At 34.2% G+C, this 23,204-nt stretch overlaps 1 protein-coding gene across 2 annotated transcripts in view; it reads left to right on the top strand.

The window, feature by feature from the left end:
* SMCHD1 (structural maintenance of chromosomes flexible hinge domain containing 1) overlaps positions 1–23,204 on the top strand; it is a 135,254-nt gene that overhangs the window by 82,454 nt on the left and 29,596 nt on the right. For both annotated transcript variants that reach the window (XM_059894371.1, XM_059894372.1), the window contains 10 exons: positions 1,488–1,655; positions 4,819–4,944; positions 7,406–7,485; positions 7,712–7,869; positions 10,637–10,752; positions 11,804–11,868; positions 16,883–16,970; positions 17,595–17,726; positions 18,599–18,748; positions 22,960–23,086. In XM_059894371.1, the coding sequence (XP_059750354.1) occupies positions 1,488–1,655; positions 4,819–4,944; positions 7,406–7,485; positions 7,712–7,869; positions 10,637–10,752; positions 11,804–11,868; positions 16,883–16,970; positions 17,595–17,726; positions 18,599–18,748; positions 22,960–23,086 (1,210 nt within the window). The remainder of the gene's footprint in view (positions 1–1,487; positions 1,656–4,818; positions 4,945–7,405; positions 7,486–7,711; positions 7,870–10,636; positions 10,753–11,803; positions 11,869–16,882; positions 16,971–17,594; positions 17,727–18,598; positions 18,749–22,959; positions 23,087–23,204) is intronic.

Raw genomic sequence — 23,204 nt, 5'->3', positions numbered from 1 at the left:
CATAGTATTCCACTGCAGCATACCTGTCTCCTCCCATGGCTCATTCTCCAGTCAAATTGACTTTCTTTCTTTCTGCTGTCATTTTACAACTGATGTATACCATCTTGACTCACTTTCAAACAAACAATAGGAGTCTACCCCTAGTCTCTACAGAAAAAAAGGGAGCCTCTGGTTTTTTTTTTAAAACCAAAGTTGTTTTAAAAAAACACTATTTTTAAAGTTTTTTTAAAAAAAAAAAACTGGTTTTAATATGCCATTGTTTCTTAAAATCATTTCCACATCTTCATAAAATGTACTGCTCTTCTGAAGTACATTCCCTTGATAATATCAACATTAGACCTTAGAGAGTACATTTCAGAATTTTGTGTTTAATTCTATTTATACTCATCTACAATTTGTTAATGTGCATGCAAATTTTATTTTCAAGATATGAGGTAAAACCAGAATAACTTTCAAGATTACTTAAGACATCACCTCTTCAAAAGGGCATTTGGTGTTTCACTATTAAATGTGGGATTCTATAGACTTCACGTATTTTGAACTTTTCAATATGTTGTACTAATGAATGCTTAATTTGTTTTCCAAATAATGAAAAAACTCCCCTGCACTCAATGGGCTTTTGGGGGAGATTAATTTCTATTGTTTTGCAATGTCTTTTTACAGAAATGTTCTACAAACAGTTGTTTCAGATCATAAAACATGACATTTTAACTCTGAGTTTTAAAATTTGCTGTACTTAATATTTGTACTTAATGGAAATTTAAGATGATGAAATCATTAAGGGTCACTATTAAAATGCAAATACTACAGTGCTCATGCCAGTACGGAATCGGTTTTATCTACTTCAGTCACTTGGCAAAGATTATAGGCTAGTGTCATTGATTCGCATTAACAGATGTTAGGCATTCTAAGTACCAGCGATGGGATTGTGACAAGTCAAAACCCCTACCTTCTCGGAGATTACCTTGTAATGGGAGAGCATATAACAGGTAGGAAATGAGTGACAGGAAGAAAATTAAAGTGGGCTGTGGGAATAGGGCACCATCATATAGGCTAGTTACAGAAAACCCCTCTGGTTAAGGTATTCTATGAGCAAAAACCTGAAGAAAAGCCATGTAGGTAAAAAAAATGTTGCAATCAGAAGGAAGGAGCAGGTGCAAAGGGTGTTGGGCAAGCACGTGCATGGCTATTTGGGGAACAGAAAGGAGACAATGCAAGTGTAAATAAGAGGGAAATTAGGAAAATATCAGGAAAAAGGACATAGCTTGAACCTTTTAGATTTCTCCCTCACAAAAAAGAATTTCAGTTTCTCCTCTCAAGTAGATGAAATTCAGGGAACTCCAGTATTGGCATATGTGTAAGTTACTTGCTGTTGTTATACCAGAAACACATCTGTATGCACATGGGTGGTGACAACATTTTCTTTCATTTTTCTGAAAACTAAACATTATCTCCCTGTTTCTTTTCAATGTGCTTTTCCTCACTAGGAAAATACACAAAGTATAAGTGTGAGAGGCATCAAATTTATTCCAGGTCCCCCTGGAAATAAGGATCTTTGTTTTACTTGGCGTGAGTTTTCTGACTTTATTCGAGTGCAGCTAATTTCTGGGCCACCAGCTAAACTTCTCCTTGTAGACTGGCCAGAGTTAAAGGAGGTAAGTACCTTCCTGCCTTGATTGACAGAATTTAATATCACATGACTTATTGCTTCAAAATGTCAGTAGAGCTGAATAGTTACATTTTGTTGTTGAAGTAATAACAGTAACAATAGTAACAATAACAAAAGGACAAAGTAATACGAATTTTAATACTTCATTATTTAATTCATCTCTGTGCCCTCATTTGTTTAAAAAAGTGTAATACTTCAAATTCTAAGCACTTTATTATAATAGAAATTTTAAAATATGCATAAAAGTAAAAAACGTATTATGAACCCCCAGTTTCAACAGTTACTGATTTTTGCCCAATTTTATTTCATTGTTCTCTCTCACTGACTTATTAAAAAAATGTTTTTGCTGGAATTTGTAAAAGCATACCAGATATCAAGTCATTCATTATATCCATAAAAACTTCAGTTTGCCTTCCTATGCAAATAGTTAAATCTTTTTTTTTTTAACATCTTTATTGGAGTATAATTGCTTTACAATGGTGTGTTAGTTTCTGCTTTATAACAAAGTGAATCAGCTATACATATACATGTATCCCCATATCTCCTCCCTCTTGCGTCTCCCTCCCACCTTCCCTATCCCGCCCCTTAGATGGTCACAAAGCACTGAGCTGATCTCCCTGTGCTATGTGGCTGCTTCCCACTAGCTATCTGTTTTACATTTGGTAGTATGTATAAGTCCATGCCACTCTCTCACTTCATCCCAGCTTACACTTCCCCCTCCCTGTGTCTTCAGGTCCACTCTCTACGTCTGCTTCTTTATTCCTGTCCCACCCCTAGCTTCTTCAGAACCTTTTTTTTTTTTTTTTTAAGATTCCATATATATGTATTAGCATACAGTATTTGTTTTTCTCTTTCTGACTTCATTCTGTATGACAGACTCTAGGTCCATCCACCTCGCTACAAATAACTCAGTTTCGTTTCTTTTTATGGCTGAGTAATATTCCATTGTATATATGTGCCACATCTTCTTTATCCATTCATCTCTCGATGGACACTTAGGTTGCTTCCATGTCCTGGCTATTGTAAATAGAGCTGGAACGAACATTGTGGTACATGACTCTTTTTGAATTAAATACTAATTACTAATACTTAAATACTAATTTTGCAAATATCTGTCAAATCTGTTACCTTTCAGTTTTCATTCAATTTTTAGAATTCTAATTTTAAAATGTTGACATTCTGGTGTTCAGTTATAATGTGGCAGGGCCTTATCTGTTGGTATGAAAGCTTATTTTTTTCTAATGGGAAATGATCTCACATGACCGTGGTAGTAAATGAAATTATCCTGTAAAGGAACTGATCATCTAAGAAAAGCTTACATATCTGCACCCTAGTTTGAGATTGCCCTTTTTTGATTTGTGAGTTTAAAAAAACAGATAAACTAGTGTATGAATGTGCTTTAAAAACAATGTTTTTTGTAATACTGTGTTGACTGAAGGATTTCACTGAAAAGCGAGTGTACTTATTTTTATCTGGAAGCACATATATTGCATAAGTCAATACATTCTTTATGCCTAATGATGACAGTAAAGGATTTGTTGACTGACTGTACCATGGAATAATTGTGTACATTTGAGGTGGAAAAAATCTTTACATGTTCATGTTTTTATATGATTTTGTAGGAGGGGAATATAAAAAATAATGACAGCTTGTTAATTCAAAAACTTATTACAAGATTTATTTGCAGATACCATTGAAATCCAAAAGTTTTAAAAATAAAACCTAAAAGGAATTTCTCATTCTGTTAAGAGATACATTATATGTAGGTAAGCTTGAAAACGTAGTCATTGAATATGTGGTTTTCCTAGAATTTTCTAATTTAATTTTTGACCTACTGTCCGCCTACAGGATCTTTAATAGAAAAGGGGAACTGATTTAACACCTAAGCATGATAAATAGAAAAAATATATAAATATACACATATATTCTCTCATTTAATCTTCAGCAACATTATGATGTATTATCAGTCTTTATAAATAGGAAACAAATTCTGAATTACATTACACGACAATATTAAAAAGTGGCAAAGTGGCAAAGGGCAGATTTGTATTCATGAACATTTGATTTTGGATATTTGCTTTCCCCACTACTACCCAGAAAAATGTTCAACTAAAAGCTTTTGATACAAGTCATTTACTGAAAGATATTCTTTAAAAGTAGTTACTATTTGATGGATAGACAATTATGTAATTAGGAATAAAGACCCTGTAGTGTTTACATTTGGAAACATCAGCACTTTTTATATATTCAAGCTTTTTATAAACTTTTGCAGATAAAATACAGTCTATCCATGAAAATCTTTCGGTAGTCAAGCATTTAAACTAAACCAGCTTCAAGGGTATCTTTAAAAAAAAAAAATTTCTAGCCCTAAAACATTATTAAGTTTTCTCCCACTTTTAGCAACCTCCTAACGTAATTTGGTAAACAACTTCCTCAAGTAAGGTGAGGGGTAGAGGAAGCGGAGGGAACATTGTTAGTAGGAGAGAGATGATAAATCAGCTTTCCTTTTTTGCTAGTTATATCTTTCCTATCTTCTTTTTTTTTTTAACTTTTAAGATCTGACACAGAGGATTAGACTTTCACAGGTTTCTTGCTTGACAATGTGTTTTCCTTTGATATATCCAGTATTAATAGGTCGGCACACAAATTCGCAGAGTTACACAGGCCTTACATGAAGTAATGGAAAAGAAAGAAACATCTTAAGCCAACAAGACAGTGTAGATTATCAGTGACTAGTCCTGTTTAACCAAGAGCTGGAAAGCTGTGCATTATTGCTTCGTGTAGACTGGCAGAGTGCTGACAATTGATGGAGGAGTTAAACTGTAGATGACAGTGCTAAAGATGAGAACCTAAGATAAGCTTCTGTTTCCAAGGAAGTCCTTCTAATATGTAATTTTTAGAATTCTTGACTGGCTCTAGAAGCCAGTAATGTCTAATGATATTTTCCCGTTTATCAAATTTTCAATCATTTCTATAAGAAGAGGATCATTTGTGACAACATAATTGACTTTCAGAAGTTTATTTTAATTGATGAAAGGAGCTATTTGTGACTAAAACAGATACATTAAGTGATTGTTTCACTTAAATAGTAATCATATTGTTTGGCATATATGTTTTAGTGCTTCTTAAAATTATTATATCTGTTTTAGTCCATTCCAGTGATTAACGGAAGAGAATTACAGAATCCTCTCATTGTTCAACTTTGTGATCAGTGGGATAATCCAGCACTTGTGCCACAGGTTAAAATAAGCCTTATAAAAGCTAACAATTTAAAGGTAAGTTTTAAACATTCTTAAATATTTTCACTTACTTAAAATTCTGGCTTTCATCCTCAGGATCATGTCTTTAGGTGTCACATTTCTTTTTTTAAAAAAAAATAGTCTTATATAATCTTCATTATTGCTTAGTTGAAGTTAACCTAAAATTTTTAATAGTTATTTTGAGGAAGTATAGTTTATATCTTGCAAACAGTATAACAAGGGGCAACATTCTACAGTTATGTCTGAGTGTTTATTACACAATATTAATAATATTTGGGTTTCAGATTAAGAATAGATAATGCTGACAAAGGTGAATGATGGCAGATACAATGACCTGCAGTATGGGTTATGAAACAGGTATTATTGGGGAAGCTTACAAGCCCTAAGGGTGAAGGAAAAGAGTCATGCGAGTAACTGTACTCCACCTACCTTTTGGAGAGCTACCAGGGCCTGGGCATAGCTGTTGGACCTATACTGGCTTGTGTTCTAGGGAATTCGGCAAGCATGAAAATGGCCTCGTAATGTTTGGGCACAAACATAGTGCTTGGATACCAGGAAGTCCAAGATTAGGTACCAAGTGTTTACATTAGTATTGGGGTAACCAGGATGTAGGGGGGACTTTGGATGCCTGGCACAAAGTTTATGCCCTCCTGCAAGGGGGAAGGGAAGAAGCTGCCAGTCCCTTGCAAAGTTATATTTTCACAAGTCTCTCCTGTTGGTTGAAGGGAATTCATTTGTCCCAGCCAGGTTGTTGCCAGGCAACACAGAAGCGAGTTCTTGGAGTTATATTTAGCCAGGCTTGAGTATCCCTCCACAAATTTTATAATTTTAGTGGATGCAAAAAGTTGGTATTATGTAAATACACAGTTCACTTGAAACTAATCCATTAGTTCATTAAGAATCCCAGTAGGGATTTTGCAGGACTCAACAAGTTTATCTTAAAAGCTATACAGGAAGGAATTCCCTGGCGGTCCAGTGGTTGGGACTGTGTGCTTCCACTGCAGGGGGCTGGGTTCAATCCCTTGTTGGGGAACTAAGATCTTGCATGCCATGTGCGCGGCCAAAAGACAATAAATGAAAATAAATAAATAAAAGCTATACAGGAGATTAAAGTGCCAAGAATGACTTGTGATCCACATGAACTTATTTTCAAAGTAAAGTGAAAAGGGTCAGAGGTCTTAGCCTGTCAAAAAAGACTACAGTATTGCTGCTATATAGCCTGAAATAGAAGACTTACTTCTGGCTTAGCAACAAAGATTTAGGACCCAGATGGAAGAAAGACTTTGAGAAAGACAGGTTGAGAGAAGATGGATTGGAGGGTAAATGAGACAGGTACAAACATAGGGTTTTATTCTAGCAGTTCAATTACTCTTTCTCACTTTTGTCTCACCAACTATTGCTTTTTTTTTTTTTTTGTCTGCATGTACCATAATTACCTAATCTTCAGGTTCCGTTAAACAGAAATTAGGTATTAGGATTTAGGAGAGAGTCTGATTTTCCTGCTTCTACAGTCTTCACATTTACTTTTGTTCTTAATGTTTGCTTCCAAGAGAGTTAAATAGTGATTATCTTCTACTGGTAATAAGAGTATGATCCTAGTTTTTTAGAGAAGCATCTGCAAAAGACTGAAAGACTCTTCTAACCAATGATTAGGAAATGTGGCCACTGATTCTTTTTTTTTTTTTTTTAATTTATTTTTATTTACTTATTTTTGGCTGTGTTGGGTCTTCGTTTCTGTGCGAGGGCTTTCTCTCTACGTGTGGCAAGCGGGGGCCACTCTTCATCGCGGTGCGCGGGCCTCTCACTATCGCGGCCTCTCTTGTTGCGGAGCACAGGCTCCAGACGCGCAGGCTCAGTAATTGTAGCTCACGGGCCTCGTTGCTCCGCGGCACGTGGGATCTTCCCAGACCAGGGCACGAACCCGTGTCCCCTGCATTAGCAGGCAGATTCTCAACCACTGCGCCACCAGGGAAGCCCGCCACTGATTCTTAATCACTTAAAAGTAAAAGCTTGGTTATCAATGCAAAAGTAGTATTGCAACAAAGATTTAAGAAGCACATCTGAGTAAACATTAAGAGAAAGATGAAATAACTAACGATGGACATGGTATGCCTTGACTTGAAATTATGTATGTGTATTTATGTTTATTTTTCCTGCGCCGACTCTCACAACCCCCCAGTTTTGGAATATACCTTCAGTGTTTGTGTGACCAAACTTCACTTGATATATCAGCGTTATTGAAACTGAACATTGAATTCTGCAACTTAATAATTGAAATACACAAAATTCTAGTTTAATTGATCAGTGTGATTATTATCCTTTGGATTATGTGATTACATATTATATCATTTCAGCTAGTTCAAATTAGACAATTTTAGATTTTAGACTGTGTGCAAATGTAGCTTTTTAAATAGTAATAGAGGAAAAGAATTTGATTCCTAGAATTTTCTAATTAACCGTTTTGTTTTGTTTTTAGCTCACTCCTTCAAACCAACAGCATAAAACCGATGAAAGGGGCAGGGCTAATTTGGGAGTGTTCAGTGTTTATGCCCCTAGGTAAGAACTGAAAGTTTGATAGTTATTGGTATTATAGAGATTGATTTTTGTTATTACTGGATTACGTTAAGAGTAATAACTAGCCTTCTATTTAGTGATAGTCAGGAGTTGGAATGGAACTGGAGTAGAGAGGTTTCCTAAATGAGTTAAACTTTGTATAAATTGTCTCAGAATTTTTAGTTATAACTAATGAAGTTTGAACCCCCTTCCCCTTTTTTCTTTTTAGAGGAGAACATATTATGCAGGTTAAAGCCATTTATAACAAGAATACCATAGAAGGACCCATAATTAAGTTAATGATTCTTCCAGACCCTGAAAAACCCATTCGTCTCAATGTTAAATATGACAAAGATGCTTCCTTTTTAGCAGGGGGTATTTTCACTGGTGAGTAATTCACAGTTTTAAAATAAATTTGTAGTATTAATTTGCCTCATACATTAGTGGAATAAATTATTTATCCTGGGTGTTCAGCATGATAAAAAAGCAAGCATGTTGTGGCCTTTCAAATGGCAAAGAAAGTACATTTGACTTAGCTATGTCTTCCCTCTCCCCTATATCCTACATTCCTTTAATGGTCAAGAATGAACTAAAAGTTCATATATAAACTGATAGCTTAAGATAATCAGTTTGTGTTTGTTCATTTGCTGAATTGTGAGATTCTGCAAAAGAAGTATGAACTGCTAAATGGCAAAACTGGGGGGGTATGTTCTACTAAATATGTTGCACTGTTAAACCAGACGGAACCAGGACTGTTCAACTTAATTTGGATGAAAATGCATCACATCATAATTTATGATTAAAGATATTTCAGAACAACAAACATTTACTGAACACCTGCTATGTCCATCCACTATGCTAGACTCCTAATTCCAGTAATGAACATGACAGTTTTCAATGAGTTCAGTCTAATGTAGGAGACAATCAAGTAAGCAAATGATTTCAGTGTAATATGGCAGGAGCCAAGTCAGTAGGAAATTGTATTTGCTTTGTATAGGTAACTTTCTTGAAGACTTTGGTTTTCTTGAGAGGATGAATTCCTGTTCATAGTTACAAGCAGTGAAAGAAGCAGACCAGAAATATTTAGATTGAAATATTAACAATAATTTTAAATAATTATAGCCTTTGAAATCTGTTAGGGGAGATAAGGCCTATTTCCTGTGATTAAAAACTAATAGGTCATGTACCAAAATGTTCATTGCAGCTCTATTTACAATAGCCAGGACATGGAAGCAACCTAAATGTCCATCGACAGATGAATGGATAAAGAAGATGTGGCACATATATACAATGGAATATTACTCAGCCATAAAAAGAAGTGAAATGGGGGTATTTGTAATGAGGTGGATGGAGTTAGAGTCTGTCATACAGAGTGAAGTAAGTCAGAAAGAGAAAAACAAATACCGTATGCTAACACATATATACGGAATCTAAGGAAAAAAAAAGCCATGAAGAACCTAGTGGCAAGACGGGAATAAAGACACAGACCTACTAGAGAATGGACTTGAGGATATGGGGAGGGGGTGGGGTGAGATGTGACAGGGTGAGAGAGTGTCATGGACATATATACACTACCAAATGTAAAATAGATAGCTAGTGGGAAGCAGCTGCATAGCACAGGGAGATCAGCTCGGTGCTTTGTGACCACCTAGAGGGGTGGGATGGGGAGGGTGGGAGGGAGGGAGATGCAAGAGGGAAGAGATATGGGAACATATTGTATATGTATAACTGATTAACTTTGTTATAAAGCAGAAGCTAACACACCATTGTAAGGCAATTATACTTCAATAAAGATGTTTAAAAAAAACAAAAAACAAAAAACAGGTGACAAGTGAATATTACAGCTGATAAATATAAGGGAATATTACAAGTAATAATAGTTTCGCTACTGTATGCTATTGAAAATCATAAAAGAAAGTAAACATTGTATTCTCAGACTACATAAAGCATATAGATTTGTAACCATTTGGCCTATTCTAGATTGCTGAGTATCTGTAGTCTAACCTTTTTTTTAAATTTATTTTTTATTGAAGTATAGTTGAATTACAATATTGTGATAATTACTGCTGTACAGCAGAGTGACTCAGTTAAACATATAAATACATTCTTTTTCATGTTCTTTTCCATTATGGTTTATCACAGGATATATTTTTTTAACATCTTTATTGGAGTATAATTGCTTTACAATGTTGTGTTAGTTTCTGCTGCATAACAAAGTGAATCAGCTATACGCATACATATATCCCCATATCCCTTCCCTCTTGTGCCTCCCTCCCACCCTCCCTATCCCACCCCTCTAGGTGGTCACAAAGCACGGAGCTGACCTCCCTGTGCTATGCAGCTGCTTCCCACTAGCTATCTATTTTACATTTGGTAGTGTATATGTCAGTGCTACTCTCTCACTTCATCCCAGCTTACCCTTCCCCCTCCCCATGTCCTCAAGTCCATTCTCTATGTCTGCGTCTTTATGCCTGTCCTGCCCCTAGGTTCATGAGAACCTTTTTTTTTTTTTTTTAGATTCCATATATATGTGTTAGCATATGGTATTTGTTTTTCTCTTTCTGACTTATTTCACTCTGTATGACAGACTCTAGGTCCATCTGCCTCACTACAAATAACTCAATTCCGTTTCTTTTTATGGCTGAGTAATATTCCATTGTATATATGTGCCACATCTTCTTTATCCATTCATCTGTCGATGGACACTTAGGTTGCTTCCATGTCCTGGCTATTGTAAATACTGCTGCAATGAACGTTGTGATACATGTCTCTTTTTGAATTATGGTTTTCTCAGGGTATATGCCCAGTAGTATCACAGGATATTGAATATAGTTCCTTGTGCTACAAATAACACAGTCTTACCTTTTTGGTCTTGCTTGGCAGACTGTGAAAATAAGACAAAGGATTATTAATAGCAAAGATGTATTTATTAGATTTCTGTGGGAGATTTAGCACTGGAGCGTTACCTGTTATGATTGAATAAGTTCTGTAGACAAATTGTTGGGGAAGACTAATTAAAGCATAGTTTTATTTCTTCATCAGAATTTTATTATTAACACTTAAACAAGATGTATGCTTTAAGACATACAGTTATTTAGCCAAATCCACTAATTGAACTAGAAAGAAAATAATTTTTTAATGTTCATCATTACAGATTTTATGATTACTGTTATTTCTGAAGATGACAGTATCATTAAAAATATTAATCCAGCACGTATTTCCATGAAAATGTGGAAACTGTCAAACAGTGGGAACCGACCACCAGCAAATGTGAGTCATAGAAAGCATTTTAGAAATTAAAAGTAGCTCTTACATTTAACATAAAATTAAATGTAATTTAATATAAAAATGCAGTGTGTATATCCTGGAGAACTAGAAAGTAACCTATTCCATCACTTAACGATTTCTAAAAGATGCATCAGAGCATGTTTCAGAATTAAGTCTAAAGAACAGTAGCACAAGGCAAAAAGCTAAATATCACTAAGAGATAATATGAAAAGTGAGAGAAGGAGATGTGATTGATAGACTACAGAGTAAATTAAAGAAGGGGGTAGAGTGGAGAGAACAGTTTGAGAGTCCGAAGCCACACAGTCCAATAGAAATATAATACCAGCCACGTGATACTCAAATTCTGAATTCTGCTAGTAGCCACATTAAAAAGTAAAAAGAAGTAAGTAAAATTAATTTTAATATAGTTTTAAACTAATATACAAAAAATTACCATTTCACCATGAACTCAGTATTTTAAAATTTAATAATGATATTTTACATTCTTATATCTTTCCAAGTCTTTGAAATTTGGTATGTATTTTATGCTTACAACACCTCAATTTGGACCAGTCACATTTCAAGTGCTCAGTAGTCATATGTAGTTATTGGCTACCATACCAGCCAGTGCCAATCTAAAATAAATCTCAAATTGGAAACTAAACCAAGCTATATCAGGGGTCCTGATTTAATGACATCTTTCAGGATTTATGGTTCAGTTTAGTCATCTGTTTAGGAAACTAGCTTCCGTAATTTATACCATCAGTCCCATCAAGCTGCTATTACCTTAAAATTATGTCACCACCTCTAAGATCTGTTTTGTGCCCTTTAATAATTAATGGTATATCTTTCCATTGTGACTAATCTCACTTTTGTGTCATACATGCATGGTAAAGATATATACATGTAGGGGTGTGTTTGTGTGTATTTATCAATCCGGATGTGATCTGGGTTCACACTTGGTGAAAGGAAAAATAAATTTTCATTGTAAATACACTGTGTTAAAAGTTTGTGATTTCTCCCTCTTCCTCTTCTTTCCTACTTTTCCTTCTAGGCAGAAACATTTAGTTGTAATAAAATAAAGGATAATGACAAGGAAGATGGCTGCTTCTACTTCAGGTATTTCTCAAATTGTTTCATATTTTAATGCATATTTTGTTATGAAGGTAATCAGCCTTGGCAACATTTGCCTGCTCAGCTAGGGAGAAATAATTTATGATTGAATAGAAAGTGTTATTTTCTTAATTTTTGGTCAGGAAGTTTTTTGAGAAAATATTTTGTTTGCAAACTTTGTGAAACGGTTTGGGGAAAGATTGTTGTGATAGATACATTTGTTTTCAAAACTATCAAAAACGTCAGAAGAATTCTGTTGTCAGAGCACTTTATATTTTATTGTATAGGACATTTCTGTAATTCTAAACTTAAGATCTTATGAAGTAAAAAAGCTGAACTAGGTTTTCATTGTTTAACTGTGTGACTTTGAGTGTTGCTTCTTTAGTCTGGACCTGTGCTTTGAAATCTGAAAATGGTTTTGGAGAGATGGTGTCTAAGGTTTCTTTTATTTATTAGAAATGTTCCTTTCCTTTTAGACTAATAATTGCTTTGTTTTATTTCTTTAAGTGTATAGTTTATTAAGCCATATAGAAAGCAAAAGGTACAAGTATAGATATAAATCATTGTTACAATAATACCAGCATTTATAATTACCTGTGTATTTACCTTTGTTGAGGTATTTATTTTGCCGTGTGGCTTCAAGTTACTGTCTATTGTTCTTTCATTTTACCCTGTAGGACTCCCATGAACATTTCTTCCTGGCCAGGTGTAGTGGTAATGAACTCCCTTAGCTTTTGTCTATCTGAGAATGTCGCTGCACTGTGTGGCATGCAGGATCTTATTAGTTCCCTGACCAGGGATTGAATCCGTGCCCCCTGCAGTGGAGGTGCAGAGTCCTAACCACTGGACTGCAGGGAATTCCTATCTGAGAATGTTTTAATTTCTCCCTCACTTTTGAGGAACAGTTGCTGGATATAGGATTCTTGGTTGACAGTTTCTTTCTTTTAGCACTTTGAAAACATTGGCCCACTGCCTTCCAAATTTACTGATGAGAAATCTCATCATCTTATTGAGGATCCCTTGTATGTAGTGATTTGCTCTTCTCTCGCTGCTCTTAATATCCTCTTTTTCTTTGTCCTTTGAAAGTTTGTAATAATGTGTCTTGGTGTGGGTCTCTGAGTTTATCTTACTTGGAATTCCTTGAGCATCTTGGATATTTATATTCATGTCTTTCATCAAACTAGGGAAGTTTTCAGCCATTCTTCAAACATGGTCTCTGCCCCCTTTTCCCTCTTTTCTCCTTGAACTCCCACAATGTGTATGTTGGTCCACTTGATGGCATCTCAGGTCCCTTAGGCTCTGTTCACTTTCCTTCAATCATTTTTCTTTCTGTTCCTCAGACTCTGTCATTTCCACTGTCTTGTCTTCAAGTTTGCTAATTCTTCTACCTACTCAAATCTGCCTTTGAATACCTGTAGTGAAATTTTCACTTCAGTTACTGTACTTTTCAGCTGCAGAATTTGTTTTTGGTTTCCTTTTAAGTTTTCTCTCTCTTTATTGATATTTCTCTCTCTTTATTGATAAAGCCTGCGCACAGCAACAAAGACCCAGTGCAGCCAAAAAATAATAATAATGATAATAATTTTTAATTGAAAAGTTTAGATATTACATATTTCAAAAATGCTTGCCTTTTTTAAAATTAGTTAATTTATTTTTTTGGGTCTTCGTTGCCGTGTGCAGGCTTTCTCTAGTTGCGGCAAGTGGGGGCTACTCTTCGTCACGGGGCGCGGGCTTCTCATTGCGGTGGCTTCTCTTGTTGTGGAATACGGGCTCTAGGTGCATGGGCTCCAGTAGTTGTGGCTTATGGGCTCAGTAGTTGTGGCTCTGTAATTAATGCACAGAAATCTCTTGCATTGCTATACACTAATGATGAAAAATCTGAAAGAGAAATTAAGAAAACACAGGCTTAGTTGCTCCGCAGCACATGGCATCTTCCCGGACCAGGGATCGAACCCGTGTCCCCTGCATTGGTAGGCAGATTCTTAACCACTACACCACCAGGGAAGTCCAACGCTTGCTTTTTTTTTTTAATAGATTATTTTATTTTGAAAATACATCATAATTTACTGAACTATTCACATATTTTGGGCTAAATAGATTATTTCCATTTTCATTATTATAAATAACATTGAAATCAACATCTATAAACAACCCTTTTTAGTTCCTTAAGCTAGATCATTTCCTTAATTTCTCTTTCAGATTTTTCATCATTAGTGTATAGCAATGCAAGAGATTTCTGTGCATTAATTTTGTATCCTGCTACTTTACCAAAGTCATTGATTAGCTCTAGTAGTTTTTTGGTAGCGTCTTTAGGATTCTCTATGTATAGTGTCATGTCATCTGCAAATAGTGACAGTTTTACTTCTTCTTTTCTGATATGGATTCCTTTTATTTCTTTTTCTTCTTTGATTGCTGTGGCTAAAACTTCCAAAACTATGTTGAATAATAGTGGTGAGAGTGGGCAACCTCGTCTTGTTCCTGATCTTATTGGAAATGATTTCAGTTTTTCACCATTGAGAACGATCCAATGCTTGCTTTTTGAGTCTACATCTTACTGTTTTTTATTGATCCAACTATTCTTTGTTCCTTTCTCTTTTTTAAAAAATTTATTGTTTTTATTTTCACTTTCTATTCCTCATTAACTTGGTAGTTATTCAATTTTTTACTATTTTCTAAGTGATTCTGTTTATTTTTTAAATTAATTAATTTAGGGATTACAACATGCATAGTTGACATATCAGTGTCTAAATGGCAATTTACATTTTGTACCCTCTTTTTGGTCAGTGCATGAATCTTAGAACACTTAAGTGCCATTTTCTCTCTCCCAACTTAACATGCCTTTGTTGTTGTGTATATTAAATCTGTCATGGCATTATTATTTTCTATAGTCAGTGTTCATTTAGACTTAAACTAATTCATTTATCCTTTCTGTTAATCTTCAACTCAGGGCTTCCATCTGGGATCATTTTTCATCTGAGGAAGTTCCTTTAATATTTTCGAGTGCACAGCTGCTGGTGACAAATTATCTAATTTTTACCTAAAAATATATTCCATCTTCATGCTTGAAAAATATTTTTCTGGACATGATTTTCTAGGTTGGCCGTTTCTTTCTTGCAGTACTTTCAAGCTATCTTTCACTGTCCCATCATTTCTGTTGAGAAGTTAACGATCAGTCTTAACTGTTGTTACTTTGAAAAGTCATCATTTACCCTCCTTTTTGGTTGCTTTGAATTTTGTTTTCAGCAGTTTTACTGTGATGTGCCTATGTTTGGATTTTTTTGAAATTTATCCTTTTTGTTTTCATAGGCTTTGATTTTGTGGTCTTTGTTCAGTTTTTTTAAATTGTCAGCCATTATTTCATCAAATACTGCTTCTGCCTCATTCTTTCCCTCTTCTCCTCCTTACGCTCTTATTTACATGCACTTAGTCCTTATAGTATTCTCTCTTACCCTCTTTTCTCTATTTGCCATATTTTTGTCTTTCTTCATTCGAGATACTTTCTTCTCAGCTACCTTCAATTAACTAATCTCTCTCTGTTCAGTGGTATCTAATTGCTATTAAATTCATCTTTGAATTATCAATTTCTGTTTGGTATTTTTAGTTTTTTTTTAAAGGTCCAGTTCTCTGTTGGAATTTTCAGTCTTGTCTTTTATTACCTTGAGCAGTAATCAGAGTTTACTGAAATCTGTCTGGAGTTCGTTTTGGTCTGTTTTGATTGTCTCTTGTTTCTGTTGGCTTTCATTATGATTCTCTTGCCTCTTCATGTACCTATTTATTTGGGTTTTTTTTAAACCATACTTTTTATTTATGCATATTTATAGAAATAATTTGAAGTCTAAGATGTTCTCTTTCTCCAGATGGAGTTTACATTTGCTTCTGTCCGTTGTCTGGGATAGACACTAGCAGTCTATTATCATTTTGGTCCATTTTCAGAGATTGAGATAATTCTAAGCTCAGTTGCTTTTCCTTTGGGAGCCTGTCTGCTTTAGGTCCACCTCTACTCCTAGGATATTCTCCCAGGAGTCAAGCAACCTTAAATATGAAACTCATTTCCCAGGGTCTCCATGCTATCTTGTATCCTGCTGAGTCATTTTTTTCACTTTTGCTTATTATCTCTCAAACATTTTCAAGCAGATGTCTTTTTTTAATATGGTTACCTTCATCAGGAAGTGTTGGTCTGCCATTTGGGAGCAGAAGTCTTGTTTCATTCCTACTGGAACTCTATTAGGAATTATCCTCAGAGAAAACACAACCTAGAGAAAGGTTACATAATTTTCTTCAAGGTTGTGTGTATGTTATAGTGCAGAATTTCAATTCAGATGTGTGTTCACAGCCTTTGTTTACTACATTATGCCAATATTTTGAGAATATGAGTGACATGGCAGAGCCAACTTAGAGGTCATGAACCACATTGCACGTATCAGGCAAGGTATACTGTAGACTGTCGTTTATATATTCATTGTGTTTGTGACCAAAATAGTCTAGTAAGTCTACCTCTTATTAGGTACTGAGTTCTTTATTGATAATTAAATCACAATAAATATCTTATATATATATATATATATATATATATATATATATATATATAGTTATATAGTTATATATTTAGAATATATAAATGGAAAACAAAGCAACATAAAAAGATGAGCTGGATAATCTATAAATTCACAGTATAAAACTGAGTAGGAAATTTGTGTAGAAACGAAGCAAAATTCACTTGATATATAATGCAGCATTTTTTGTGTTTACTTTGTCAACTTTGTATTCCTATTCTTTCAATTTTTGCCACACCCAGAGTTTGTGTTCTAGATGTTTTGTGAGGGAATGTCCAGGTAAGAGGGATCTGGAATTAAGCCTGATATTGCAGGAAATATTTGGTGAATGAAGGTGAATGTAGTAATAGTAACTCTCCTCTTACTCATTTACTTTTTGTGGAAGGAAAGGAAATGTTAATGTTTTGAATTTCTTCCCCTTTTATTTAAAAGGTTTCAGTGATCTTGTCTCTTTCTTTTTAACTTAGGGATAAAGCAATTCCTAACAAAGTGGGGACATATTGTATCCAGTTTGGTTTTATGATGGATAAAGCAAATATCCTTAACAGTGAGCAGGTTTGTTTATTCTTTTTATGCATGGCAGTTAGCTTTAGTTAGCTTCACATGTTCTTGCTTGGTTGAGGAGTGTGTTGTTTTGTTTACAAGTGGGTTAATTATTGGTTGAAAGGTGTAAATAATGCCATCTTCAGGAATCTTAGCATAGTACATACTTAAATTATGTTGGTTAAATTTGACCTGATGCAGAAGTTACTTTTTCATCCCTCTTTATATCGAGGACTCAGTTAGTAAACATTTTAATCTATATCATGGTAAGGTTGCTCCTATCAATTGTACATGAACATGTTTCAATTAATAACATTTCAGGCTAGGATTCTAGATAATGAAGTTTAAGGTAGTTTCACATACATTATCTTCATTATTGTTACTGCACTAAATTTTTTAAAATTACATATATTTTTAAGTGTTTCTAAATTTGTTTTTAGATGGTTAACATTCAAAAATTAATCTGATATGCCTTTTATCCTCAATTTTTACAAGCTGATTAGTTTTAAGAATTTAATGGAAATACATTTTAGAAGGTAATATTTCATCTCATTTAGTATATGCTCTCTATTTCTTCTCTTCATCTTTAATACTAAACCATTAATGTATTGTTAATCAGAATGCTTCTTTTGTTAGATTATAGTGGATGTTCTACCTAATCAACCTGTGAAGTTAGTTCCTGAAATTCAGCCAGCTACACCAGCTGTTTCAAATGTTCGCTCAGTTGCCAGTAGGACCTTGGTCAAAGATTTGTATCTTCGTATTACGGTAATGTTTATTTACTTCCAAATTACAAAGGTTAACAAGAAAAATTATTCCTAGTTTTAGGGTGCAAGATAGTTATTATAGAATCATATCTGGATTATTCAGTTTAAGTTTATAGGAAAACTTTGTGCAGATGAATGAAATACTTATCAATATCTTTATACTTGAATAAAAATAATGTTTAACATTATACATAAAATCCAGATATACTAAGTAGAAATTACTCAAAAATGCAGAAATCTGCCTACCTTTCCTAATAGATCTTTAATCCACTATTTTATGTATGCATTATGAATGTGTGAAGTAAGTTGATTCTTCAATGTCCATTTCACTGAGGGGCAGAAAGTAGTTAAAGTATTTATTTTGAAGAGATCTGCTCATGGCTGATCATAATGAGCTCCTCAAAGCTTCCAGTTACCCAGAGGGTAAGCAGCAATAGTGCTGCTAAGAATATTAACAAAAACATGTAAGACACACTAGTGGCACGTCATTTTTATGAAAAGTTTGGCTGATAGAGTACTTAACTCCTTCAGTGTATTTTCTTGTTTTAGACACATGAGTCGTTCTTAAACTGGTCTTCCCTAGATCATATATATATGCTGAAGGTATAGTACATAACTAATTTTTAAATGGGAGTCCTTTTAATAGAGTTGGGAGCCATTGTATTAGATGGTTCTTTTATGGTTTCTGGGATTATTTCCTGCCTGTGGAGCACTTACTCTGAGAAGTGAATTTTGTGTTTGGAGTAAGAAGGATCAGGATGATTCAATATTTAGGGCTTTATAAATAGGTCATATTTCTGATTTGTCCATGCCCTTCTCTGGGTTTAATCTTTTTGTACTTCTAATTAGTTACGTTTTGTTGTTTGCTTTAAGGATGACTACAACAATCATACTGGAATTGATTTGGTTGGCACTGTAATGGCTACCATCAAAGGTTCTAATGAGGAAGATGACACCCCACTCTTTATTGGGAAAGTTGGAACACTTGAATTTCCCTTTGTGAAAGGTTCATCTGAAATCACGGTAATATTTTTGTCTTCTGGTAGATAAGGTTTCTATATTTAATATTTTAAACCACAGTATTACAATACCTGTACTTTTGTATGTATAGCTATGAAGATGTTCTAATTATAGCATTAAATTGGAAAGTCAGCTAAAATATTTTGAGGTTTTGCTCTAAGCTATTACACAGTGAACCCATGATCATTGTTACTGTTAGAAAGACCCTCTTTTCCTCTGTGGATGACTGTTTTCTGTAACTGGAGTGATTTTAACTTCAGTGACAATTTGATATTCATGTATCATTGAAAAGCTACCATTCTGTGGATAGAAATAGAATCAAACATAGCCCAGGTAAAATGTACATATATCTGGGAAAGTTTAGTAAAACCAGCTTACCTTTGTTATTCATTTTTTTTCCAAAATGGAAATAGCTTTACTTATATAAAAAATAAACAGTGCAAGAACATCAAAAATAATCACTATATTATCACCCTTCAGAGATATTGATGATTAGCAATTCAGTGTATAACCTTCCACACTTTTCTGTGTATACACTGACCCTGCATGGATGTCCTGTGTGAGTATGATTTATATAGACACGGAAGAGGGTGTAAAATTTCATTAATGTAATAGAACTCTGCTTTCATGAAAATCTTCTTTTCTTATTTAACACATCCTTGATACATTTCTTTACCAGCAAGTATAAACCTACATCATTGTATTGATGATCATAATTTATTTGATCAATCCTAAGTGAAAATTTAGTTTCTTTCCAAAGTTTTATCAACAGTGCTTCCATCAGCTTTCTTCTGTGTATATCCTTTGCACAAATCTGATTCCTTAAAAAATTGCTAGAAGTAGAATTGGAGATAGGGAGTGTGCATTTTTAGCCTTTTGGTAGTTATTGCCAATTGCCTTTCAGTTTATATTCCCACCAGAAATACGTGTACATTCCCATATTACCAACCCTGAACAGAATGGTTTTTAAAATTCAACCACTCTTTTTATTGTTAAATATTTTCTTTGTTACTAGGAAGGTTTGAACATTTTTCATGGTTTTGACCTTTGTAGGATTGTCCCTTAACTCTTTTTTTTTTTTTTTTAACATTTTTATTGGAGTATAATTGCTTTAAGTCCCTTGACTCTTTTTCTTCTGGGAGATTCATCATTTTCTTCTTAATTTTATATTAAAGATGTTAATTCTCTTTTGTGTATAAGTAGCTTTTTCCTGAGTTTGTCTTTTAGATTTTCGCTTTGTCTATATTAGGGCAGGAGGAAGAGTTGTATTCACAGTGATAGCTCTCGTATTCTTAGGCCTTTAATTTTTTTATTGGTCTTGATTTTATTTTTATCTTTTTTTCAAATTTATTAACTAAAGTTTTGGGTATCGTTTATTGAATAATTCTTCCTGTACCAATAAATATGAAATTTCACCTTTTTCTGTATTTTTTTGTTGTCGGTGTTTATCTTTTTATCTAATCCAGTGCTAAAATCACATTGTTTTAGCAATATTAGGCTTACAGTTGGGGGGACTGCCAGCTTGTACCTGGCCTAAAGTTCAACTTGTTGGTTGGTCTGGCAGTAACCGAACATTACAGCATTTCCATTTTAATTAGTTCTCAACATTTTAAATTACTCTCAACATTTAAATTAATTACTTACCCTGCTGTACACATTTCTGAGGCTAAGACGGTGACTTAAACTATTCCCCCACAGCTGCATATGGACTCTCAGCTTCATGTCATGCATATGAATTTCCACTAGAGGTTCCTAATATCACACTGAATAAGCAGAAATCTCTCAGGTCCTACTTGGCTCCTGACCCATATATCAATTTAGTAGGTCTGGGGCAGGGCTGAGGAATCTGATTTGTGCAGGTGATTCTTATCATTAGGGACATTTAGGAAACACTGGTATAAAACAGTCATTTGTAAATGTTCCCTGTTTGCTTGAAAAGAACTTGTACTGCTTTCTTTAAAGTTTTAATCTAAATTTATAATTATTCAAGTTTGTTAATTGTGTTATTCAAATTCTTTATATTATTTGCCTACTTGATCTGGAAATTTCTGAAAGAGGTGTCTAAGTTTTATTCTGCTCTGTATTTATCCTTTTCTCATATTCCAAATTGCCATTTGTGTATGGATGCAGTTTTGGACTCCTCAGTTCTCTTCAGTTCTGTTATTCCATGTATCTTGGTAAACTGTACATCACAGATTACAAACTATAAATCTTTGAGATAGGAAATGCCTCCTTAAACAAGACATAAAGGAAAAGATTTTATATTTAACTATATATATAAATAGAGGATTAATAATATTAATATATTGGTATAACAATATATTAGTACAGTATATTGAACATATTTTTAAAACATCCTAAAGAACTTCCTGCAAATCAATGAGAAAAAAGACAATCTAGTAGAAAAATAAATGACCAAAGAACAGAAGCAGGCAGTTAATGGAAGAGAAGGTATAAATGACTAATAAACAGGAAGCATGACCTCAGTACTAATCAGGGAAATGCTAGTTAAAACAATAATGACTGGTTGTTTTTAATACATCTTTTTAGAAAAAAGAAGTACTTGATTGATAGTAAGTGTTGGCCAAGCATCAGGGGAACTGGATATTCTTATACACTAATAGTGAGAGGATAAATTGATGTAGCCTTTTTGAAGGGAAATTTGATACTACCTATTAAAATAAACTTTTAATAAGTCACTATAGGGACTTCCCTGATGGTTCAGTGGTTAAGAATCCACCTGCCAATGCAGAGGACACAGGTTCGATCCCTGGTCTGGGAAGATCCCACATGCCGCCGAGCAACTAAGCCCATGCGCCACAACTACTGAGCCTGCGCTCTAGAGTCTGCGAGCCACAACTACGGAGCACGTGTGCCACAACTACTGAAGCCCGCGCGCCTAGAGCCCGTGCTCCGCAACAAGAGAAGCCACCGCGATGAGAAGCCCACACACCGCAAAGAAGAGTAGTCCCCACTCACCTCAACTAGAGAAAGCCCGCGCACAGCAATGAAGAACCAACACAGCCATAGATAGATAGATAGATAGATAGATAAATTTATGGGGGAAAAAGTCATTATATTTCTCTATTCTAGAGAATACACCAAGAAGTACTGAAAGCTACTTTCTTTCCTGTATTATAAATAATAGCTAAAAAATTTTAAATGAAATGTTCATCACCCAGTGAAAGGATATTATAGTGTATTGTATCTATACTATGCATAAATGTAAAAAATCGGTATTTAAACATTCACTTGAATTGATTGACAGATCAAAATGAGTGCTGAAAGCAAATTGCTACAGTATAAAGTGTATGTTATTTTTAAAGTGCAAACAGTTTGATTTTTGTGTTTATATTCATGTAAATACATTGAAAACAGCTTTCAGAAACTAAGTGGTGGGATTGGGGATTGGTTTAATGATGGACTTATAATTTTATTATTTCGTGGATTGTTTTACAGTGTTCTATTAATTTAGATTTTTAGAACTTTTACATCTGAATTTTATTGTGGTCTAAAAAACAAAACAATTAGTACCTATTGTTTCCTTGTAAGACTGAAGAAGTTATTTAGGATATAAATATTTATATTGCATTATTTACTAGTTATATGTTATGGTCTCAAAGTATATCAGAAGTTTGTGTGTGTGTGTGCTCATTAATGAAGAAAAATACATTAAAAAAAACAAAAAACAAATCTTTAGAGCTTTTCAGGACCTTTTGTTTGGTCACCTGGGACTGGTGGGTCTACTTCCATGGTAACAGCTGTAACTTAAACTCAGCATTGGGCTTTGTGCATTTCTTTGTGATTATTTTTATAACTTTCACACCATCAGCTGTTTCACACTGCTTCAACTTAAAGGTTGGAATCAGGAAGATATTTCTAGTCAGGATATAAGTGGCCATTGATATTTCTGGCCTGGAAAGATACTTTTTCTTATAGTTTTCCATTGTATATAATTTTTGCATAAGCTATTTATTGGTAAGATAATTTGACTTTCAAATCAATAACAAAAGGTAAAGAGTTCTGTGTCTTGGATGGTGCTGCTGATGTTTTAATGAATGCTTAATGAATCTCACAGGTCAGTCAATTTTGCCTTTTGCCTTTAAAATTTACCACTTACTTGAAAACAGAGTACAATGAGATATATAACATTTATACATTTACAAATACCTTTTCAAATCTCTTTTTTCCTTACTGCTTTTTTCTTTATACAGAGTCTAGTTCTGGCAGAAAATAGTCCTGGAAGGGATAGCACTGAGTATTTTATTGTGTTTGAGCCTCGGCTACCAGGCTTATCAAGAACATTAGAATCATATATCCTACCATTTATGTTTTACAATGGTAAGTTTCTAGGAAAATAGAGAATAAACTCTTAAGTTAGTGGTACTTTATATAACTTTGTTTTGCTTTCCATTAACATGGTGCTTACTAGTTATCTAATCATGTTATGACATTTTGG

This window comes from Balaenoptera ricei, chromosome 14 (assembly GCF_028023285.1).
Source record: "Balaenoptera ricei isolate mBalRic1 chromosome 14, mBalRic1.hap2, whole genome shotgun sequence".
Classification (NCBI taxonomy): Eukaryota; Metazoa; Chordata; class Mammalia; order Artiodactyla; family Balaenopteridae; genus Balaenoptera; species Balaenoptera ricei.
The sequence above is the reverse complement of the archived record's forward strand: the minus strand, read 5'-3'. Positions and strand labels throughout refer to the sequence as shown.